This window comes from Dendrobium catenatum, unplaced genomic scaffold (assembly GCF_001605985.2).
Source record: "Dendrobium catenatum unplaced genomic scaffold, ASM160598v2 fragScaff_scaffold_1645, whole genome shotgun sequence".
Taxonomy (NCBI): domain Eukaryota; kingdom Viridiplantae; phylum Streptophyta; class Magnoliopsida; order Asparagales; family Orchidaceae; genus Dendrobium; species Dendrobium catenatum.
Genome location: NW_021320107.1, coordinates 222,841 through 247,459, shown reverse-complemented (window position 1 = coordinate 247,459; position 24,619 = coordinate 222,841). Strand labels below are relative to the sequence as shown.

The window sequence follows — 24,619 nt, the reverse complement described above, 5'->3', positions numbered from 1 at the left end:
CTTGACTTTGTTTTCTTTTATTTCTAGCAATATGAGGGCAATATATTTTCATTTAGTTGAATGAGTAGGGCGAAAAATAAAGGTTAACTCCTTTACGTTGATTGCTGAAAGATTTATAAAGGTCCTTTTGTTTTTGATAGTTTTATTTGCCCACATATGAGGTTGTTGTTATGAGAAGCAACTCATTTTGGTGGAAAATTTCCTAGTGTTTTGGTGGAAGTCTCTTGATAAGAAAAATTTAAATTGTGAATTGATAAATCATGTGAGGCTAGTGATTTTTTTTCTTAAATTACTAATGATCTTGTTCTAAAGCTATAGTATTTCCGTCGTAATTATTCTTCTTTTATGAAAATATTTAATTACATTCTGACATTATATTGTACTTTGCTTTATTGTCCAAGTAGTTCAAAATTCATCGTGAGGTGAAGTCTAGAGCAATAGGCAGGGCCTTGATGAAGAAATTGATCATGCAATTTGGCGAGTCACACCTTGGTAAATGTATGGTTGCATATGATGGTCGTAATATCTTTTACACTGCTGGATCTCTTCCATTTTCGTCAAAAGATTTTGAGTTAATTTTGTCAGATAGAGATGGGTAAGAGTGTAGTTTAGTTTCATTCTTTTGTGATGTCCAATTTGTTATACTTATTCACATGGTATTAAATAAACTTTTGTTTTTTTTAATGATTTTATTTGTAAATAGAGGAGCATGTTGGGCATCTCCTACATTGTATATAAGTAAAGTTTGATACTTTTTTAATCAAAAAAGGGAGTTATAATGGGAAAACTATTTGGTGCATAATACCCACTTCCAATAATGGTGTGTACAAGCGTGTATAGGGTGTACACCAAGAATTTGTTGTGTGCATAGCTGTCTTAAAGCAGTGTAACTATTTGCATCCTTTTGCTTGCCTATTTCACTTATTCTCATGCATATTGTGCACCTAATAATATATATATATATATATAATAATAATAATTAAGGGAAGAAGAGAGAAATTAAGGGAATACATAGAAAGTATAACTGTAGCAAGGATATGTTTGTATTAAATGTAAAAAATTGAAGAAAAATAATAATATAATAAAAAAAATTTTAGGCCCCCCCTAGAGATATTTTATGGCTCCGCCACTGGTTGGAAGCCTAAGCTCTCAACCAATAGGCTAAGGAGAGTTGTGTTCAATAATTGTTATTAAAATCTAATTTTAGCTAATATATTTTAAATAATGAAATAAGTATCCAAATATTTTCTCAATATTTAATTAAATTTAAGCTCTACAATACCAAATAGTTTCTAGGATTCGTTGCTAGAACTGGAAGTGATGATGAATAAGCCCGATCTTTGTATTTTTTTTTTTTTTTTTTTTAATTTCTAACAATCTGAGGGCAATATATTTTCATTTAGTTGAATGAGTATGGCCAGAAATAAAGGTTAATTCCTTTACGTTGATTCCTGAAAGATTTCTGATGTTCCTTTTGTTTTTGATAGTTTTATTTGCCCACATGTGAGGGAACTTTTATTTGGTCCGGTGAACGTACGCTCCTCTACGTTCGGCCACCAATGTTTTAGCGTCACGTAGCATGAAGAAAAGTCGCCGACCCGAATCACTGTTTTTCGGGTTCTCGCAAGTGCGTTTTTTTAAATCCTTGACGAGCCGAACAACATCCCTTCACCTTTTGGATATATTTCAAATACCTAGCAATACCGAGCAAATACCGAGTTGTTCCTAGTTTTTTCTAACAATACCAAGCAAATCCCTAGCAATATCGAGCAAATACTGAGTTGTACCGAGTTTTTTCTAGCAATACCGAGCAAATACCTAGCAATACCGAGCAAATCTCTAGCAATGCCGAGCAAATCCTGAGCAAATACCAAGTTGTACCGAGTTGTACTGAGTTGTAGAAAAACTCGGTACAACTCGGTATTTGCCTGGTTTTGCAAGAAAAAACTCGGTATTGCTCAGGATTTGCTCGATATTGCAAGAGATTTGTTGCGTAGTAGAGCTCAAAGCTTCTGCTTGATGGGCGATCGGCACCGCGGTCACCGCCGCTGTCGGAAGGACCGCGGAGAACGATGACAGGGTTGAAAGGCGAGCGGTCTCCGGTTCCATTACGCTTGTGGCGACACATTCTGATGGGCTCAGGCTGGCTTTCTGGGAAATCCCCATGGCTGCCAAGAAGATACCGGCGCGCGACGCTCGGCGAATTGTCAAGCTCCTCTAGAAAGCCACCATCGCAGTCAGGACAGACGATCGCGTCCTGCGGCCAGACCCTCACAAAGCGACTGCAACGGTAACACCAGTAGGAAGATGCAGTCGCCAACGCCGGAGAAGAAGGAATAAAAAACAGAACCGATCTGAGATTCCGAGCAAAGCAATACCTAGCAAAAACAGAGCAATACCGAGAAAATCGCGAACATAGCATTCCCGGGTTCCGCTAAGGGTCAAGTCATCGGGCCGCGCAGTAAAAGAGTCAGAGCACGTGGCGACATGTTATTGGCGGCCGAACGTAGCTCTATATCAGGTCAGAGGACGTAATAATTGTTCCATGTGAGGTGGCTGTTATGAGAAGCAACTTGTTTTGGTGGAAAATTTCCTAGTGTTTTGGTGGAAGTCTCTTGGTTAGGAAAATTTAAATTGTGAATTGATAAATCATGTGAAGCTAGTGGTTTTTTTTTCTTAAATTACTAATGATCTTGTTCTAAAGCTATAGTATATCCATCTTAATTATTCTTCTGTTATGAAAATATTTAATTACATTCTGAGTTTCTGACATTATATTGTTCTTTGCTTTATTGACCAAGTAGTTCAAAATTCATCATGAGGTGAAGTCTGGAGCATTTGGCAGGGCCTTGATGAAGAAATTGACTACGCAATTTGGGGAGTCACACCTTGGTCAGCGTATGGTTGCATATGATGGTCGTAATATCTTTTACACTGCTGGATCTCTTCCATTTTCATCAAAATATTTTGAGTTAATTTTGTCCGATAGAGATGGGTAAGAGTTTAGTTTAGTTTCATTCTTTTGTGATGTCCAAATTGTTATACTTATTCATATGGTATTAAATAAACTTTAGTTTTTTTAATGATTTTGATTTGAAAATTGAGCAGCATGTTGGGCATCTCCTACATTGTATATCAGTAGAGTTTGATACCTTTTTATCAAAAAAGAGAGTTATACTAGGAAAACTATTAGGCGCATAATACACACTTCCAATAATGCATGGTGTGTACAAGCGTGTATAGGGTGAACCACCAAGAATTTGATGTGTGCGTTGCTGTCTTAAAGCGGTGTACATATTTACATCCTTGTGCTTGCCTATTTCACTTATTCTCATGCATATTGTGCACCTAATAATTTTTCAACCATTTTCTTTACACCTATACATACTCCTGCACAAATCTCATTCATGCACATACACACCCCACATATTCCACATATTATTCTATATATGTATTATGCTTCTCCAATTTCATGTTTTTTATTTAATGTTGTATAATTTTGTACAGTCGGGACCGGACCGGACCGGACCGGCCGGTTCGACCGGTTCAACCGCGAACCGGTCCGGCGGGCGGTCCGGAGAGAAGGATTAACCGGCTGTTTTAAGAACCGGGTAAAAACCGGTTTAAATCCCAGTTGAACCGCCGAACCTGGGGGTTATGAAATAACCGACCGGTCCGTTAAAGCTGTAATTTGAGCCCTTGATCTGCGATCCAACGGCTTAGAATATTTGGGTATCGGTACTCGTATAAGTGTCGCTCGTCTCCTGTATACCCTAGCATACGCGAACGATGGAAGTGAGAAGTCACGGAACGAGACTCGTGCCTCAGACGATCCCGACGGAGGTTCCGTCGCGAACGAGACTCGCTTTTGGCCTCCTACCCGACCCGGCGACCTCAGCCTCGCAGCCTCAGGTTCTTAAATTTTTTTTTTTTGGTTATTTTTTATGCATTTAAGCTTGCTTGCATTTATTCTCCAAATCGTATCGACATGCTTGCATTTCTTCTCCATTTATGCTTGGTTTGATTTGTTCAGATTTTGTGGCTTTATGGTAACCCTAATGTTAGTGTTGATGGGCATTTGGAAGAAGATGATGATATGATAGATAGAGATTAAAATGTTTATAGTGTGCGTGAAAAAATCCAAGATTGAAATGTTTGTGTATTTGGGTTTAGGGTTATATATTCTTCAATCTAGTGAAATCTATAGATTATGATGAAATCTATAGATTGAAATGTTTATAGATTATGATAAAATCTATAGATTGAAATGATGGGCTTTTTGTAGCACTCATTCATATATAAAAATGTTTATATATTCTTGAATCAGTGAGCAGAACAGTGAAATCTATAGATTGAAAGCTATACACTTGTTTATGTTTTATTGACTTATTTGAAGAGACACTTATAGTATATGCTATTTATTTATGTTTCATAAACTTAATTGATGTCATGTTTATGTTATTTTAATTAGGAGTTATGAAAATAGAATGTTGAATGAATGAATTACAGGAAAATTTGATTTTTATTTTATTTTTTAAATAATATTATTATTTATTACGTCATCCGGTTCGACCCCGATTCGACCGGTTGAACCGGTCGAACCGTGAATCTCTCCTTCCTCCGGTTCGTTGTCCGGTCCGATTCTAAAAACCTTGTAATTTTGTACAGTCGGGACAAAACTTACAGAATTTCTATCAAATTTGCAAAAGCTTTTGATTTGTATTCTCTAAGGCAATTTCTGAGGCGGGAGCAGAGAGAATGCCCTTATGATATCATAGCAGCTCTACATGTGGTCTTGAGAGAGTCTCCTTTAAACAAGTATGGAAATAATTCAAACAATTTTCTTTTTCTTTTTATGCCTGAATTTTTTAAATTAAAATTATATGGTATTCTTGTAACAAATATGTTAGAATCTCAAGGTCATTCTATTCACCTGAGGGGTTATTTCCAAAGTCTTCGATCACCAACACAAATGGGAATGTCTTTGAATGTTGGTAATGAACTTTTTTTTAATGTTATAATTAAGTTATATCTTCCACATGCTTGTTCTATCTTATGATTGTTTATTTTATGTTGTAATTTTGTCATGATAAATGTGGCATTTGCTTTGAATTTGCAGATATTTCAACAAAAACATTATACAAGCCTGTAAATCTTCTAGACTTTGTTAAGGAGTATCTTAATATGGAATATATCCCTCGAAGTTTAACGGAAAGGCAATGGCTTGAGGTATTAGTTTCTATTTTAATTTGAGTTGTTTGCTTTCCGGTTTGAATCATATGCTTTCATTTATTATATTCAAACTGCATGTTTTTAATTCTTTTTGCTAATATCGTATAGCATATAAGAGTAGTATACCCGTGCAAAATAATTTTGTTTTATCTTAGTTATTTATTTTAGGTCACTTGTATGACACTTCTAAAATTTCAGTTACAAAAGGCATTGAAAGGAGTCCGTGTTGAAGCAACTCATACTTCAAATATGTGCATACGCTATAAAATCATAGGGATTACATCAAATTCTACGAGCCAGTTGATGATGTTATTTTCTTGTTTCTTTTTGTCATTGTTTTTCGGATGCTAAAAAAATGTTTGATTTTTCAGCTTATTTGGCCATTTTTAGTCATTACTTTTCTTCAACAGGTTTATCCTTGATGAACAAGGAGCTACGAAGTCTGTGGCCCAATACTTCAGAGAAAAATACAATTGTATTCTTGTGTATGATTCACTATATACCTTGCATAAAAGCTGGTAGTGATAGCAATCCAAAATACTTGCCAATGGAGGTTCTTTTTAACTACAGTACAAATTATTTGCTTCCAATTTTTGTTCAGCTTTGACCCTATAGCACTTGGTTATACTTAGGTATGCAAAATTGTGGACGGACAGAGGTATATTAAGAAGTTGAATGATCGACAAGTAACTCAAATATTGAGATAAACTTGCAAGCGTCCAGCTGAGAGGGAACAAAGCATTTTGCAGGTTGGTGCATTTGATTTAAATCCACTGTATAACTTTACTTTGTTGATGAAATTTTAGTCTTAGGGATCGCTACTTTTTTTATGCTTGAACCTTATTCTTAACTTTGTTAATTCTAGAATTTCTTATACTGATCTCTCAATTGTTCTTTTAGTTGGTCAAGAAAAAAAAATTATAACATTGATAAGTATGTTAAAGACGTTGGTATTGTGGTTGAACCTAATCTTACCATAGTTGAAACACGAGTGCTACCTACCCCAAGAGTAAGTAGCTTACTAAGTCATTATTCTTAACTGGAGTCCGCACAGAATAATTTCTCCTAAAAGTGCCTTGCTTTTTCTACTGTCTTATTTTTGGATTGGCTTTGTTCCTGGAGGCAACTTCATTAAGCTGATGTTGTTTCAGCTCCAGAATTTATTTTGGCTTATGGGGAATTGGATAATGATGAGTGGGTTATGTTTGTATTTTTCGCCAAGCTTTAGACTTTTAGCTTGGTTACAAGAATTATAAGCATTTTTCCTTTTTTTTTTCTTTTTTTTTTTACTCTTCTACTGGATTTTAGTTACACTTGTAACTTTTTTATAAATTAATGAAAATTTTGTGATGCCCTAACTCTCCCCAAAAAAAAATGTGAAGGTTTGAAAGTCACATTCCAGTTTCCTTATTTTAAAAAATCAAGCAAATTTCTCTTGTAAATGATGTACGCTGCATACTGATTATTTGGTATATTGGTATCTTCTGGATTAAGAACATTAGTTGAGTTTTTTTAAATGTGAATTTAGTTTTATGAATCATATATTATTTTTTAATATAATTAATTTATTATATGTTGTAATTAAAATGTAGAAGTTTGGTTTGTTGAAAAAGGAATGAAAAGGAATATTTTGGCATTATTTGGATGAAGTAAAATAATTGTGAAGTTTAAAAAAGATGAAGATGACAATGAGTTATATTAGTTGTGGCTGTCGGTGGTGGAGGTAGTGGTGGTGGCCTGTGGCGTTGGTCGTCAATGGAGGTGATGGCAATGGCTGAGGGGGATTAGTGATGATGGCGATTAGGGGCAGCTTTAAGCAAGGTTATTGTTTGTGATGAAAACAATTTTTATTTAAAATTAGGAGAGTTTACTCGTGATCTCAAAAATAAATTAAAAATTTTGCACTGTGTGCAATATATTAAAAAAATTTAAAGCATTATCTATCATCTTTTAAATAGTATTTTGTTTCTCTAATAGAGAGGAAGGTTGATTCTTAAATCTTTTTAAATTCTTCTATTTTATTTGAATTGAGCATTAAGGATTCATTGGGCTTCGAAATTACTAAAGTTGAATTAAAAATATAAAAAAATTAATAGTACTGTTTGTGCCCAAAATTAGACCTTGATCAGCTCAAAAATTTCTCCAATAATCGTTCCAAAACCTATCTGTTCTTTTTCTAATGAGGCTAAAAAAGTTAACTATTTTAATTTAAAATTTAAACTTTAATTTTTTAATTTATTTTAAGATAAATAAATAAATAATTTTAAAATTACGTTCACCTTAAAATAAATTTAAAATTTTATAATAATCAAAATATTTTAATCCATTTTTTCCTAAATAGGTTAATATATTTTAAGATAAATATAATATAAGAATTAAATAATTTATTAAATGTTAAATTTATTTTAAATTAAATTTAACATTAATTAATTATTTATAGATACACAATTTTTCTAAAGTCTTCACCGCATGTATTTCTAAAGTCATTTAGGTTGAGGCATAAAAGAAAATCCTATTTTCCATTTCAATTTAAAGATTTTATATGTGTCACCTGCTTAATTGGTTTAATACGTCATTCTATGTAAAATTTCTCCTAAAAAATAGCTGAGGGCAAATGCATCCCCTCTTAAGGAACAATTATTACGTCCTCCGACCGGATGCAGAGAAACATCCGGTTGTTGGCAAAAACGCGCCCATACCGAGGTGTACCGAGTTTTATTAGGTGTACCGAGTTTTATCATAAAACTCGGTACACCTCGGTATGGGCGCGTTTTTTCCTACAACCGGATGTTTCTTGCATTCGGTCAACCTGACCAAATAAAATTCCCCTCTTAAGGCATCTATAACAAGCTTCTCCCATATGTGTAGTGCTCTCAATCTAGTCTGTTTTGAACGAAAAGTGATTAGATGTCTAGTCGCGACGGTGGACAGCAAAAAAGCCGCAGTGGCGGCCGTTATGAGTCCAATCGTGGAAGGTCTATGCAGCGTTCTCTATTGTCCAGGGAGCCAAAAGCTTGTCATAATCCAACTCGAATAGGACAAGTCCTATCGCATTGAGCTGCGACATACAAATCTCAAGATCTAATTTTGAAATTATTTCAAATTTTCTGTCAATATTTATTAAAATAAACTACAGACTACATACCTAATAAAATATCCAAATATTGAAAATAAACTCGTCCACCAAATTTCTTTCATTTCATTAAAATAAATATCTACACTACATTACATGACTACATGCTAAAACTACATAACATAAAATATAATTAGTCATGATTATACAAAAATCAAAATAGTAAAACACATATGACCTCAAATATGATCAAGAATTGCTAGTCCATAACCTCTTTCTCCTTCTCAGATCTTGAAAACTAGAACTAAAACCACAGTGAGCTACAACAGCTTAGCAAGCCACACAAACTAATCTAAATTTTCAAATATTCTTTTATCAAATATTTTGTTGAATATTTAAAAACAGTTAAATGCAATTTAAATAAATCACTAAACTCGAAAATGTAATTAATGCATAATATTTATTCTCTGATTTAAATAATAGTATGAAACAAATAAATAAATTGAAATTCATATCACAAAATAGTTCATATCATATTTCTTGGACCCATACATAATCTTAAGAGATTGTGGCCCATTATGACTAATTTTTTATTTATTCTTATAGCACCAAAACATATCATATATTCATATCTCAGATAGAATTTCAAAGGATTATAGCATCTTATAACTCCCAAGAATTTTCTGGTACAAATAGAATCTCAAAGGGTTATGACCCCTTATGGCTCTTAACAGATATAATTTATTCACAAACAATAATATATTAATAAAAGAACAACAAAGGTTACAACATGGAAATAAGAGAGCGAAGAAATAAAAAAGGAAAAATACATCCAAAAGGCGGGCTCAGTAATCGGCTAGGACTACCAGCACCCATGAAGACAAGCATAGACCATCCAGTAAGGTAGGAAACACCAAAGGTTGCCACAAGCTGACCCGCAGGGGCGCGAGCCCCAACCACATCATAACCCGCCTTTTGGCTAGGACAATCATATAATGTAATCGGCTAGGACTACCAGCACCCCTGAAGACAAGCATAGACCATCCAGTAAGGTAGGAAACACCAAAGGTTACCCCTTATGGCTCCTAACAGATATAATTTATTCACATATGCACATATATAATCACATTATAACAATTAAAGAGTAATTGAGCATGTATCAAAATTTTACAGTTTTATATAACAATAGATAACAGAAAATCCAACTAGGCAAAAATACATATTTTCAGAAAAATAATAAATTACGAGGGATTGTGTAAAAAGATGTTTTAAGACTTTTTATTGTACTACAACACTATTTTACAACATGCATATAATTTTTTATTCAATAAAAACCGCATAAATTTAAAAACCACCGGTGTAAAATTTTTAAAAAATATTCAAAATGTACATAATTGTAATCTATATACAATATAAAAAGTTATACAATGAATGTTTTACCTGTGCAATGTTATTCACACTTTTCGTTAACGGCACAAAATTTTAATAAAAAAATTCACCAAAAATTTCACATTTTTTAAAATTGAGATGAGCATAATGCGACTTATCTTTGTTAGAATAATTAAATATATTAATTATGCGAGACGTCGCAATAATTATTTAAGAATATATATTTAATTATATAAATCATTATGTGGCCCATATATTTGAATTATTACAATTTAATTATTTATGTTTAAATCCTATTGGTCAAGAAAAGATAATTTGATCATTCGTTTATGGACCGTTTGATCAAATAACTCCTATGAGCGGTTATTATAAAATAACTCCTATGAGTTATTGTAAAATAACTCATATGAGCGTTTATTGTAAAATAACTCCTATGAGTTATTTTATGAGTTATTGTAAAATAACTCTCATGAGGGGTTATTATGAAAAATTCGTAGGAAATAACTATTGGTCCTCTCTCTCTCTCATAAGGAGGAGTTATCTTGCTCCATAGATGATTAACTCATGATAGAAGAAAGTGAAGGGAGAAGGGAGAGAAACCATAGTTCGAAATTCGACGAATTCAAAATGAATCAAGGTATGTTTTTCTTCCGATTAAAGATTGTGAAAATCATCTTGTTTAAGATCTTGAGGATTTAAGACTTATGTAAAATCAAGTTTTTTTCGTTTCGAATTCTTTTACATAAATTATGATGCGAGTTTATGCAAAGAGTTAGAGAACTCTATTAAGTCTTACAATCTTGAGACAAATTAATAAGTTTTCCAACTGTGCCGACGGACGAAAACATCCCAAAGTTGCCAAAAACCGGACTTTGACTTTCTCTCACCTCTCTTTCTCCCTTATTTTTGTTAATTCGTTCTATGTTTGGGGGAAAATGGAGAAAAACAAAGCTTTATTATAATAATGATAGTGAATTAGGATTTTTCTAATAAAATATTAATTTTTTAATTATTTAATATTAAAATATTTATTTTATTTAAATTCTTTTATATTTTTAAATTCAAAAATTTAAAAATTACAAAAAAATATTAATAAATTAACTTATTTTATTTAGAACATTTTTTGTGAAATTAATTTGTAAAATGGACACCTAACGGTCCCAAAAACTTCCCTTGTAATGATAAGTATCGGTTTATTAAGAAATTTCAATAGTGTTTAAAAATTATGAAAATTTTAGTGCAGCTAAAACACAACATTATAATTATTTTTGAAAAGACGGTTTATTATTTGGACTTATTATAACTTCAAAAATAAATATTGAATGTTTTAGATCGAAAATTCTCATAAGAAAATTTTGGAGTTTCACAGAGTGGCCGTAGAGTACGAGGCTAGAGAAGTGGGAGGGGCAGTGAGTCTCCTTATCATCAGGAGAGGAGAATGGATTACTTTTGCCTGGAGTCTTCATTAGATGGTATAAGAAGGGAATTTCATATTGGTGAATCCTCCAGTTGTAAGGCGTCTATTCCTGAAGCCAAGTCCATGGCTCCATCAGCGTTGTCATCTACTGCTACCGGTGCTTCGCTCCCTCCTTGCTCGAAGCCATAGACAAATATTGGGTTAGCTTAATCATTTCTTGGTAAAAGCGAAGAATGATAATATATTTCAAAATGAGGTGAGGCAGCTCTTCTCGTGCTTGTTTATTACTACAATGCAGGAACAAGCGTGGTTATCATGCGTTATCAGTAGCCAAAATTTATTTTTCATTGTTTCTTTTTTTGGGAAATTTTGGGCTAAGCCCTTTTTATTAAAATAAAAATAAGAATTACAAATCCATAACAAAAAGAAAATTAAACTAAAAAGAGTATGAAAAAGAAAAACCAAAAACAAAAGTTATCATTCAATTCTAAAGAATGAGTGATAAAGGACACAGAAATAATGAGTGCCAACAAGGCATTAAAAAAATTTCTTATCTCATCAGAGTTACAAGACAATAAGTCGAAACTCATCTCAGCCCAGGTAGATTTCAATGCTAAGAGAAGCACTAATACTTCCAAAGGAAGCCAAAGATCCAGTCATTCGGCAACCCTTCAATATATATTGATATCCATCCTACCATTCTCGTGTGCATCACAACCAAGTTGGCATTCTTCATCATTGTCCAGACAACAAAAATCTCACAGAAACAAAAACGGAGTCAAGTATGAATTCCTAGAATTTTTTTTTAAAGATCCTCATAATTTTTCCATTTCTTTACTTTCAAATTGATAGCCTTTCTCATAGTAAAACTCAGTGTCAAAGGAGAGACTCAAATTCCATTAAACCGCATCTTATTCATTTCCATCCAGATAAAATAAACTATAATAGAAACAATCAAATAACATAAGTATTTAACTTTGTTAGAAAAGCCTTGAAAAAGGTTGAAATGCTCCAATAATTGCAATAGAGTAGGCCTAGGAACAAATCCAAAAGAGGAAAAAACTCTTAATAACCAAAAATGATAATTCACATTAAGAAAATAGGTGATTATGACACTCCTGCACATTATGACAAAAATTGATATATGAAGGAGTGATAATATTCCTTTTAAATAATATATCAATAGTTTTTAGCTTCCCCATAATAGCCATCCAAGTGTAAACTGAAAACCGAATAGGATGCTTTTTATACCAGATGTATTTATGCCATGAGACCTCTGACAAATCATCATAGAAACTATCTAAGAAGGTGCCATGATCTGGTTTTGGTAAGCCATTCTAGTACAAAGGCGGTTGCTTACCAATTTCAATGTAAAGAATTTCATCTAAAATAATTCTAGGTAGATCATTAGAAAACCTCCAATTATTCTATTGAATGAAATTCTTCACCAGCACATATGAATCCCACTCCGGATTAATAATATTAGCAATAGTTTTACCATTATACCAAGGATCTCAATAAAAAGAGAAGCTGCTGTTAGTAACTATATATAATGAAATATTATTTTTGATTTTACAAGCCACATAACATATTAGCTTCTAGAATTTAGAAGCTCCAGCAGGCGGAGGCTTCCAAGGGGAATTGTATTTCCCACTATAACATAAAGCTAAGGCACTATCCCTTGATAACATTCTCCATATAAGAGAACAATTAAAGCTATGGTAAAGTGCATTAATCGAAGGCAGACTCAAACCCCGAGCTCTCTTAGGACTACAAATCGTGGACCATGCAATAAGATGCATTTTCTTGTTGTTAGTATTTCCATGAAACAAGAATCTAGAACAAATTATATCAATGAATTTACAAATACTTTCTGGTATAATAACACATCTTATCCAATAAGATAAAGTATTATCTAAGAAAATTTAAGAAATTGTAATCTCCTAGCCAAAGAAAGAAATTTGACCTTCCAGCCATCTATCATACCAGAAATCTTATCCAAAAGAGGTTGGAAAAACGTAGCATTTAAATTGCTAGGAGAAATCATAATTTCAAGATAGACTAGACTATGAGAATAATTAGTAATCCCAAAAATAGAGCAAACCTCCTCTTTGTGGTTAGCCGAAGAAGAAAAAATAATGGTGCTTTTGTTATGATTAAATCCGCAAAATCCTCCATAATATGCTTGAGGTTTTCAGCATTTTGAGTAGAGTTCATACCAAAAACTAACACATCGTCTGCATAAAGCATGTGATTAAACTCTTGCCCATTATAGAGCCCTTGAAATGATAATGATGATTATCAAGCAATCTATAAGAAAATGCATCCATTACTATGCAAAAGAGAAGTGAAGATAACGGGCAACCCTGCCTGAGACCAGAAGAAGACTTAAAAAACCCTCAAGTGATCCATTTACACAAATGGAAAAATAAACATTATAAATGCACCCTTTAATCAAACTAATGAATTTCTCCGGACAACCCTTATTTCTCATTCGATTGATCATAAAATCTCTAGAAACCGAATCAAAAGCTCTAAGAATATCAAGCTTGGCACAAAAATATTTTCTAGAGTTATTGAAATCTTTGAGAATCTCTGAAGCAATGATTATGTTATCAGAAGAACATCTATCTTGAGTAAATCCAGCTTGACTTTCGTTAAAAATGGACGATAAAACCTTTTCAATATATTAGCAAATAGTTTATCCACTACCTTATAAAAAACATTACAAAGAGAAATAGGTCTATAATAAAAAATTGTAGTATCATGAGAATGCTTAGGAATTAATGTTATAGTAGTAGCTTTTCCCCCCTTAGGAAGCTAACCAAAAAAAAAAATATTAATAGTTTTACAAACTTTCAGCCCAACAATATCTTAATTGTCTTTATAAAATTATGCGGTAAACTATCAAGCCCAGGAGAAGAGCCAGTAGGGAAAGAAAAAACCACTGCTTTGATATCCTCATTAGAGAAAGGCATTTCCAAACACCTAGTTGCTTTAAGAGAAATAATATTTCTAATACAAAGTTCTCGATTATTAGCATTGGGAGGTGCAGGAGTATTGAAAAGACTACTAAAATGATTAATAAGAATTCTAGCAATGTCTTGATGATTAGAAAAAACTCCTTTTGGTGTGGATAACACTTTTAAAGTGTTAATATTTTTCTTAGTTCTGATTTTGGTGTAAAGGAACCCAAGATCCTCTTCTCCATAAGAAGCCAATTAAATAAGATGCATTTTCTTGTTGTTAGTATTTCCATGAAACAAGAATCTAGAACAAATTATATCAATGAATTTACAAATACTTTTTGGTATAATAACACCTCTTATCCAATAAGATAAAGTATTAGCTAAGAAAATTTAAGAAATTGTAATCTCCCAGCCAAAAAAAAAGAAATTTGACCTTCCAGCCATCTAGCATACTAGAAATCTTATCCAAAAGAGGTTGGAAAAATGTAGCATTTAAATTGCTAGGAGAAATCAGAATTCCAAGATAGACTAGACTATGAGCATAATTAGTACCTTTGCGTTTTTTAAAAATTTAATCAGAATTCCAAGATAGAATTTCCATACAAAACGCATTGCACCTTTGCGTTTTGAATATGTTTTTTAAAATCCTTAATTTTTAAATTTATTTATTATTATGATTCTTCTATTAATATATTTTTAAATCATAATCCTTTTAAAAATTTAACCTTCTATTATCTTGTTTGATTTTTTTTGTTATTGCTTTTCAGATCCTACAAAAATATCTTATTTTCTGTCCTACTAGCTATCTTAAGACATTTGTTTTCTTTGACAGATTTACTCTAGAGTCTAGATGGAACTTCAACATCCGTGGCCGACTACTTCAGAGCTCATTACCCTAATGCTCTTATTAATTATTCACTACCTTGTATAAAAGTTGGTAGTGATAACAATCCAAAATACTTGCAATAGAGGTTCTTGCATTTAATCTTAAATCTGTTCATTAATTTTTATTTTTATTTTTGTTATTGCATTTATCTTATGGACCGACTATTTTTTTTATGCTTTAACTATTTTCTTAAAATGATTATAACGGTGATAAGTATGTTAAGGAATTCTGCATTCACGATTGCCTATTCATATTTTTATTATTTTCTAGCCAATTCAATTTAATTTCTCGTGAATTTTTTTATTAAATGTAGCTGAAGTATAATGATATATAGTGGTGAAGAGAAAACATGCCAACTCGATGATGGGCGATGGTCTATGTTTAAAAAAGTGACTTTGGTCTTTCGATGCATAGAATTCTTTAGCTGTTATGAACTCAATTGATCTCTATAATTTTTTTTCTTAAATAATTGTTTTACCATACTATCATTGGGATGACTTTAAATGAATCCTTGTTTTTCTTGTGCAGCAAATGTTTGTTGGTGATAATGTTGATGCATGGACATGCATAAACATCATGGATATGATTTCTTAAATGTTTTAGTTTTCCTCTACTACGGCCTCACCTCTTCAGTGGGCAAAGTAAGTGTGGACCTGATGCCGGTGGTTGGCCTCACTAGGTTCCCCGAGGGATTAATTATGCTGCCAAGTGGAGTGGCAGCGGATAGATACCCCGTTCCGAAAAAAAAAAAAGAAAAGAATGATTATTAGAATCAATTTTTTTTTTCATTTTTGTTTCGGACTATTTTCTACTTTTTTTATTATTATATATTAATCCATTAAACTTTAGAGTTGATAATTTAGTGAGAGAGTGCATCATAAACGATCCTAAATAAAAATAATTTCATCTAAGCCACTTGACTTTGAACAGACGAATGGCAATAAATAATAATAATACCCTAAACAGTAAACAATTCAACAGGCAAAATGGCGCCTGCCAATTACGGCAGCGTTGTCATCCAGTGTCAATCATTCTCGTCGATACATTCGCCCTTGAATTTCTTTTGAGTTGCTGAGGCTATTCCAAATCAGTGTCTTCTCCTCCTTCGCAATCAAATCTCCATTTGAGGTGATGACGTCCTTAGATTCAAAACCTTCACTGTCGTCAAGCGAGGCGATATAGCCTCTGTGTGATCTAGGATTTGGACCCGCTGGCTTCGAATGTGGTGTTCTTGTCAACCATTTTCGTGCCGACATCGAGGAGAAGGCTAGTTTTCAATAGTTGTGTTAATTGTAGAGTAATGTATAGTAGGTGTTTTCTCTGTCATCAGAAGTTTTGGAGTGTCCCTTTTCTTGAAAACTTCATTTTGCGCTGCTTGTTTTGATTATCCCTGTTTCAGTTTAGGATGCTTAATCCTATTTAGGGTCTACATGATTCGAGCAGGATTTATACTAAATCCTGTCAAACGGGATTTGAGCGCCCCGTAAATCTCACGACGGAATAAATCCTCTGTTTCCCTCTGTTTGCCGTAAATCCTAGATCTATTAAATCCTGCAGTTCGGCGGATTTACAGGATTTGGCTGAAGAAGCGCGCAAAAGGGAGAAAATGGTTACCTTCTCGCAACAAGCGAGCTCCCTCCGATCCAACACAATCCAACAGGAAGGAACGTTGTTGAAGAAGGCGAATAGGCTCGTTCAAAACTCTTACCTCTCAAACGAAGCACAGATGACGTAGAATTAGAGGTGCAAATGAGTGTAGTTGAACTTAGCTATAGGTAGTTCAAGTGGAGCTAGTTTTTTTTTTTGGGCTCGTTGGATTTGTCTCGTCGAGCCGTTCGATTCGAGTATAAGCTCGTCAAAATCGGAGTCCGTTTGGTAACTCGAATTGTGGTTTGAACCTTCCAACAGCGCTTCAGGTTCATGATTTGGGCCCATTTGGGCTCGGATTGGGTCGAATTTGGTGTCGTTGGATTCGTATTTCCAAGACGCTCAGTTTGACAATAAGCTCGCTGAAATCAGAGTTCGGGTGCTCCCAAAATTAATTTTTGAAGTTTCTAATCTAACTAGCTTTTGCCTCGAGATTCGTGCCCGATCAAGCTAATTTTGTGATGACGTATCAATCATCAAGTTGGCATCCTTCATCATTGTCCAGACAATCAAAATCTCGCAGAAACAAAAACGGAGTCAAGTATGAATTCCTAGAATTTTTTTTTTAAAGATCCTCATAATTTTTCCATTTCTTTACTTTCAAATTGATGGCCTTTCTCAGAGTAAAACTCAGTGTCAAAGGAGAGACCCAAATTCCATTAAACCGCCTCTTATTCCTTTCCATCCAGATAAAATAAACTACAATAAAAATAGTCAAATAATAGAAGTCTTTAACTTTGTTAGAAAAGCCCTGAAAAAGATCGAAATGCTCCAATAATTGCAACATAGTAGGCCTCATAAGGAACAAATCTAAAAGAGGAAAAAACTCTTAATAACAAAAAATGAGAATTCACATTCAAAAAATAAGTGATTATGGCACTCCTGCGTATTATGACAAAAATTGCAATATGAAGGAGTGATAATATTCCTTTTAAACAATATATCTGCAGTTTTTAGCTTCGCCATAATAGCCATCCAAGTGTAAACTGAAAACTGAATAGGATGCTTTCTATACTATATGTATTTATACCATGAGACTTCTAGCATATCATCATAGAAACTATCTAAGAAGGTGCCATGAGTCGGTTTAGGTAAGCCATTCTAGTGCAAAGACGGTTGCTTACCAATTTCAATGTTAAGAATTTCATCTAAAATAATTCTATGTAGATCATTAGAAAACCTCCAATTATTTTGTTGAATGAAATTCTTCACCAGCACATATGAATCCCACTCAGGATTAATAATATTAGCAATCATTTTACCATTATACTAAGGATCTCAATAAAAAGAGAGGTTGTTGTTAATAAATATATGTAATAAAATATTATTTTTGATTTTACAAGCCACAAAACATATTAGCTTCAACAATTTAGAAGCTCTAGCAAGCGGAGGCTTCCAAGGGGAATTATATTTCCCCCTATAACATAATGATAAGGCACTATCCCTTGATAACATTCTCTAGATAAGAGAACAAGTAAAGCTATGGTAAAGTGCATTAATCGAAGGCAGACTCGAACCCCCAGCTCTCTTAGGATTGCAAATCGTGGACCATGCAATAAGATGCATTTTCTTGTTGTTAGTATTTCCATGAAACAAGAATCTAGAACAAATTATATCAATGAATTTACAAATACTTTTTGGTATAATAACACCTCTTATCCAATAAGATAAAGTATTAGCTAAGAAAATTTAAGAAATTGTAATCTCCCAGCCAAAAAAAAAGAAATTTGACCTTCCAGCCATCTAGCATACTAGAAATCTTATCCAAAAGAGGTTGGAAAAATGTAGCATTTAAATTGCTAGGAGAAATCAGAATTCCAAGATAGACTAGACTATGAGCATAATTAGTACCTTTGCGTTTTTTAAAAATTTAATCAGAATTCCAAGATAGAATTTCCATACAAAACGCATTGCACCTTTGCGTTTTGAATATAAAACGCAGCCATGCTTTGCGTTTTTTAAAATCCTTAATTTTTAAATTTATTTATTATTATGATTCTTCTATTAATATATTTTTAAATCATAATCCTTTTAAAAATTTAACCTTCTATTATCTTGTTTGATTTTTTTTGTTATTGCTTTTCAGATCCTACAAAAATGTTTTATTTTCTGTCCTATCTAACTATCTTAAGACATTTGTTTTCTTTGACAGATTTACACTAGATCGGACTTCAACATCCGTGGCCGATTACTTCAGAGCTCATTACCCTAATGCTCTTATTAATTATTCACTACCTTGTATAAAAGTTGGTAGTGATAACAATCCAAAATACTTGCCAATAGAGGTTCTTGTTAACAACAATACAGCTCTCGATTCATTAGGTATGCAAAATTGAGGACCGACATAGATAATATTGCAAATAACTGGAAAATGGCCAAGTGAGAGGGAGTGGAACATTTCTTGAGGTTGGTGCATTTGATCTTAAATCTGTTCATTAATTTTTATTTTTATTTTTGTTATTGCATTTATCTTATGGACCGGCTATTTTTTTTTATGCTTTAACTATTTTCTTAAGTTCGTTTATTCTAAAATTTCTTATATGTAAATCTCGACTGTGTTTTTAGATGGTCAGTAGAAATGATTATAATGGTGATAAGTATGTTAAGGAATTCTGCATTCACGATTGCCTATTCATATTTTTTATTATTTTCTAGTCAATTCAATTTAATTTCTCGGAAAAGTTTTCTTAAATTTAGCTAAAATATAATGATAGTGGTGAAGAGAAAACATGTCAACTCGATAATGGGCGATGGTCTATGTGTAAAAAAGTGGAGAAATTATTAGGTACGGAGTGCGGACGGGAGAATCGTCTGCACATTAGTATAAAATCGCGCTCGGTACCGTTCGGTACCATGGGTACCGCTTGGTACCCTGTGTCTGTGCAGACGGTTCTCACCCCGTCCGTACTCCGCACCTAATAATTTTTCAAAAAAGTGACTTTGGTCTTTTAACGTATACAATTCTTTAGCTGCTATGAACTCAATTGATTTCTATAATTTTTTTTCTTAAATAACTGTTGTATCATACTATCATTGAGATGACTTTAAATGAATCCTTGTTTTTCTTGTGCAGAGAATGTTTGTTAGTGATAATGTTGAAGCACGGACATGCATAAACATCATGGACATTATTTCTTAAATATTTTAGTTTTCCTCTGCTACGGCCTCGCCTCTTCAGTGAGCAAAGCAAGTGTGGATCCGATGCAGGTGGTTGGCCTCACGAGGTTCCCCGAGGGATTAATTATGCCGCCAAGTAGAGTGGCAGCGGATAGATACCCCGTTCCGAAAAAAAAAAAAAAGAATGATTATTAGATTCAATTTTTTTTTTTCATTTTTGTTTCGGATTATTTTCTACTTTTTTTTTATTATTATATATTAATCCATTAAACTTTAGAGTTGATAATTTAGTCAGAGAGTGCATCATAAACGATCCTAAATAAATATAATTTCATCTAAGCCACTTGCCTCTTGAACAGACGAATTGCCCAGATGACGTAGAATTAGGGGTGCAATGAATCTAGTCGAACTTGAGGCATAGGTGTTAGGATTTAAAGGTGCCCGACCTCTACATAAATTAATTATGTATAAATTTAATTGAGATGTTAAATAAGTCAAATAATAATTTAATATTTAAATATATCACAAATTTAATTGGCTTAATTTTAAATAGCTTATAATATATAAAACTTTATTTATATGTATAAATATATACGCTCACATATAAAAATTTCCCAACAATAGGTACTTCGAGTGGAGCTACTTTTTTTAGGTGGCTAGGCCTCGGGCTCGACTCGTTTGTCCGAATAACATGCTCGAATTCGGCTCGTTAGCTCGAGCTCGACTCGAGTGCAGGCTCAATTACATACTCGGATTAAATAATTTTTAATGAAATTTTCATCATAAGAAAATGCAAGATGCACCAATAGTATTCAACTATTCATACCTATTCTTCTTTCATAAAAAATGAACATATTTAATGGCGGAGAGTGCACAAATCAAATCATATAACTTTATTAAGTGGACATGAAAGTATAAAATCCTTTAATTAAATGTAAGCTTGCAAAATGAAGTTTTGATAAATTATGGTAGAAAGAGCATAATCTTCAAATACAAAACTTGAAACATAAAGCAATCAGGTCAAAGTAACCATTTGATTTTAATACAAAACACAAATTACAACCAAACAACTAAGAAATACAATAACAAATATTCATAATCTTCAAATTACATATACGAAACTAGAACATTATAAAGATAACCAAAGAAAAAACAATTTCTCCATGCTTTGTTCGTCTTTGATAACCTCTAACATCCTCTCATAAATTTTGGTGTCAATCTACAAAATTAAAAAAAATTGATAACACATTAATGAATGGCTTGTATAATTAGCATGATAAGAAACTTCTAAAAATTGAATAATAATATGTTAAATAAGATTGAATTTGTCATGAAAAATATCTTAAGTACAAGATATTTGTATCTTTATCTCCGCATCGTCTTTCTCCTCCTTCAAAGTATGTCAGTGATAAAATAAACTTCAATAATTTATTAAAGCATCACAAATGAATGTTTTTGTCCTGCCCTTCAATCCATAGTGAGCACGAATCTAATTTGACCGGCATATCAAAGCATGTACTATTTCAATGTCCAATTTAGAACAATACATATCTACAACTCTTTCTTCCATGACATCTGGTGGAAGCAAGAGCAAGTTCTTGTTCTGTGCTTGAAGAGGAATCAGTAATGTTAAGATCTTTTGCTGCTTTAGTAGCCAGATTAACTTCTTCACTATATAGAAGGGAATATAGGCCATCAAGGTTGATAGGTGTGAGTTTTGTACTGATTGCGGTTTTGAAGGCTTATAGTTTGTTGGTAAACCATTAAGAATATACAGAATTATGTCTTCTGTGTTTATCGAGCCTCTAACAGATATGAAGTTATCCACGAGATGCTTAACAGTGGAAAGGTATTAATCCATTGATTGGTTTTTCATTGAGATTGAGTGCAGCTCATTTTTAATTTGTATAACTCTTGATCGGTTGGAGGAATGGAGTTGTCATGCATTCAAGCGTAGACCAGATGGATGAGCAGGAGTCTAGGTTTAATATGTGGGGTAAGATTGAAGAAGAGATTGTACTGAAAACAGCAATATTCTAGTCAATGAGGACCCAAAGGCTATATTGATGGTTTAAAGAGGCTTGTCCATTGTCTGAAATAATGTGTTTTGGTGGACAAATAGAGATAACCGGAGAAACCATTTGCTGTGAAGAGTTGGTAGATTTGTGCTCGCTATGTGGGGTAATTTTCTGAAGCAAGTTGAATGTGAACAATATTTTTAATGTTTGAAATAAGAAATTTAAGGGAGGGAGGAATAGAGACTTCGGTTGTAAGATTGGTAACTGCAGCTGGTGTGTTGGTAGAGGAGCTTGTTGACTTGGCCATGAATACAGATTTATGCTATTAAGATTTCGGCTCTGATACCATTTTGAAAGCAGTTGATTCTGTATATGTAGAAAAAGGCAAAAGCAAAGAAAAAAATAGCAGAAGAAAAGAAGACGCAGAAGACGGGACAGCAGAAACTTTGCTAGTATTCAAGCCAAGTTGATTTGTGTACAGTATGTAGATATTTAAACAATAGAAACTGAGTAAAAATACTATATTGCCCAGGTTTGTCTCCTGAAGATGATACAGCGGTAGAGGAGCAGAGACTAGTGGCTGCATATGCGTCAGATAGTTGAACAGAGAAACTAATAATAAGAAGAGGTAATATGGAGCAGAGAAAAATGCAAGCAGCTGAGGCACTAGCTAGGCAGAGCCATTAGGAGCAGCTTTATTTATAAAAACATTATTAGGAAATGACTATTTAAGTATTAATCGTGCATGAAGGTTGCAACTTTATTCACACTCCTTTTATTAGGGCTGAAAACAGATCGAGCCGAGTCAAGTATATGCGTGTTTATGTTTGAGTTTATTTATTATCAGCTTGTTCAAGTTTGATTTGAGTTTGATTTGAGCTTTTGTGTTTGTGTTCAAGCTTGGTTTGTTTAAATTATTGGGTGTTCTTGTTCGGTTCATGTTTAGTTCATATTCGATTCATTTCATGCTTATTGAGCTTTAAATAAAGAAATCTTATCGAGCTATAAACGAGCTCTACTTCTAGATGTACATGAACTTAACAAACGAGCCTTATCGAGTCTTCTAACAAATAATTACATCAAATCTATTTGTGATTATATCTAGCGAAGTTTTTTAAATTATCAAATAAACTCGTTCATGAACTTATCTAATGAGTATTCTTGAGCTATCAAATGAGCTCACTCATAAACATATCTAAGTAGTGTTTTGCAGCTACCAAATGAGCTCATTCACGAACAAACGATCTATGATTCATCTTATATTTATTCAGAGAGCGGGTTATTCGTGATTTTAGGCGAATAAGGGAAATAAAAATAAATTATTAAATGATTTTAGATAAGATTAGTAAAAATAAATTATTAAATTTAACAATATATTTTTTAAAACTCTAATATAGTTCTAATTGAGCTTCTTAGTTGAGCTCTAATCAAGCTTTTTAACGAGCTTATTCACGAGCATTAAGCGATACTGTTCATGAATATAAACGAATCGATCGTGAAGTTGTTCAAGCTTGTTTATTTAGCTATCGAGTATTTATAAAATGTGTTCAAGCTCATTTGTTTACCTTATTAAACGAACATGAACGAATTCTTATCGAGTCGAGCCACGAGTAGCTTGTCAAAGGCTTGGTTCATTTGCAGCCCTACCTTTCATGACTATCATGTTTTGTCATCATTGCCATTGGCGTCGTTCTAGCCATCAAAATTTCCATTGGTGTACCTTACCTTTTTGTATTCCCTAGGCTTAATTGTTTGATGAGAGTTCCCATGGTGAAGTCTAGAGATAGACACTGATTCTTGATGAGGAAAACAATTGAGCAGCTTCGTGATTTGCATCTTGTTTGGTATATACCTGCGTATGATGGCCAGTGAACACAATATATTTTACACTGTCGAAAAACTTATATTGAAAATAGAAATTTTACGTTAAAGTTAAAAAAACATTATTAAGAGTTCCCTAATTAAGAACTTTTTTGCTTAATTTATGCTTTATTTTTTATACTTACTTTCCAAATTACGTACTGTTTGGTATTTAATTCTTCTACAGAGTTGAGAAAAAAAAAATAATTTGAAGATTTGGATGAACAATTTGGAGCAAACAGTGGGGAGCTAGAAAATATATTTAGGGGGGCTTAAATTAATTTTTTTTTTATTTTCCTTCAAATTTTTACATTCGGGATTGAGGCCGATATAATAAACTTTAAAAATGATAAAAATTTGATAGTGAATTAGTTTATTTTTTTTCTTCATAAAATGACTTCTGATCATCAAATCAATTGATTTATGCTAGAACGGTTCAATATTTTAATTAAATACGTGATATTAAAAATCTCATTGCATAAAAAAAAAATCATAAAATCTCTTTAAGATCGAATCAATACAGGAGTAAGCTAATATCAACCAAGAAAAAAATGTAAATGAATAGGAAATTAAATTGAGAGTGATTTAAATGGACGGTAAATGTTGAATCTCTAGATCCTGGATCATTTATTGGGCATTTAAATGTCTTACTGATATCAGAATTTGGCGATCGTGGGCTCATTGGATTCATCTCGTCTAGCCGCTCAATTCGATTATAAGCATGTTATGTTTGGAAACCATTTGGTAATCCGAATTATGGTTTAAACCTTCCAAATATGCTTCAGGTCTTTGATTTGTAGTCATTTGGGTTCGTATTGAGTCGAATTTGGTGCCGTTGGGTTCGTATTTTTGAGACGCTCAGTTCGACTGTAAGTTTGCTGAAATCGGAGTTCATATAGTATCCGATTTAATTTCTAGAGTTTTCAACTTGATTTTATCTCTAGATTCCCTTTTTTTTTTTTTGAGAGGGAGGGGAGGGTGGCGAATCTATATTTTATCAAACCTACAAAA

At 32.9% G+C, this 24,619-nt stretch overlaps 1 protein-coding gene and 1 long non-coding RNA gene across 2 annotated transcripts in view; both read left to right on the top strand.

The window, feature by feature from the left end:
* The first annotated feature begins 494 nt into the window (after nt 1–494).
* LOC110098812 (protein argonaute MEL1-like) overlaps nt 495–24,619 on the top strand; it is a 47,031-nt gene continuing 22,906 nt past the window's right edge. The window contains exon 1 of the mRNA XM_028701196.1: nt 495–595. Coding sequence (XP_028557029.1) covers nt 501–595 — 95 coding nt within the window. The 5' untranslated portion in view covers nt 495–500. The remainder of the gene's footprint in view (nt 596–24,619) is intronic.
* Nucleotides 5,734–6,146, top strand: LOC110098813. Its single transcript, XR_002303387.2, has 3 exons — nt 5,734–5,785; nt 5,865–5,981; nt 6,133–6,146. It is a non-coding gene; the product is annotated as an uncharacterized LOC110098813 (long non-coding RNA).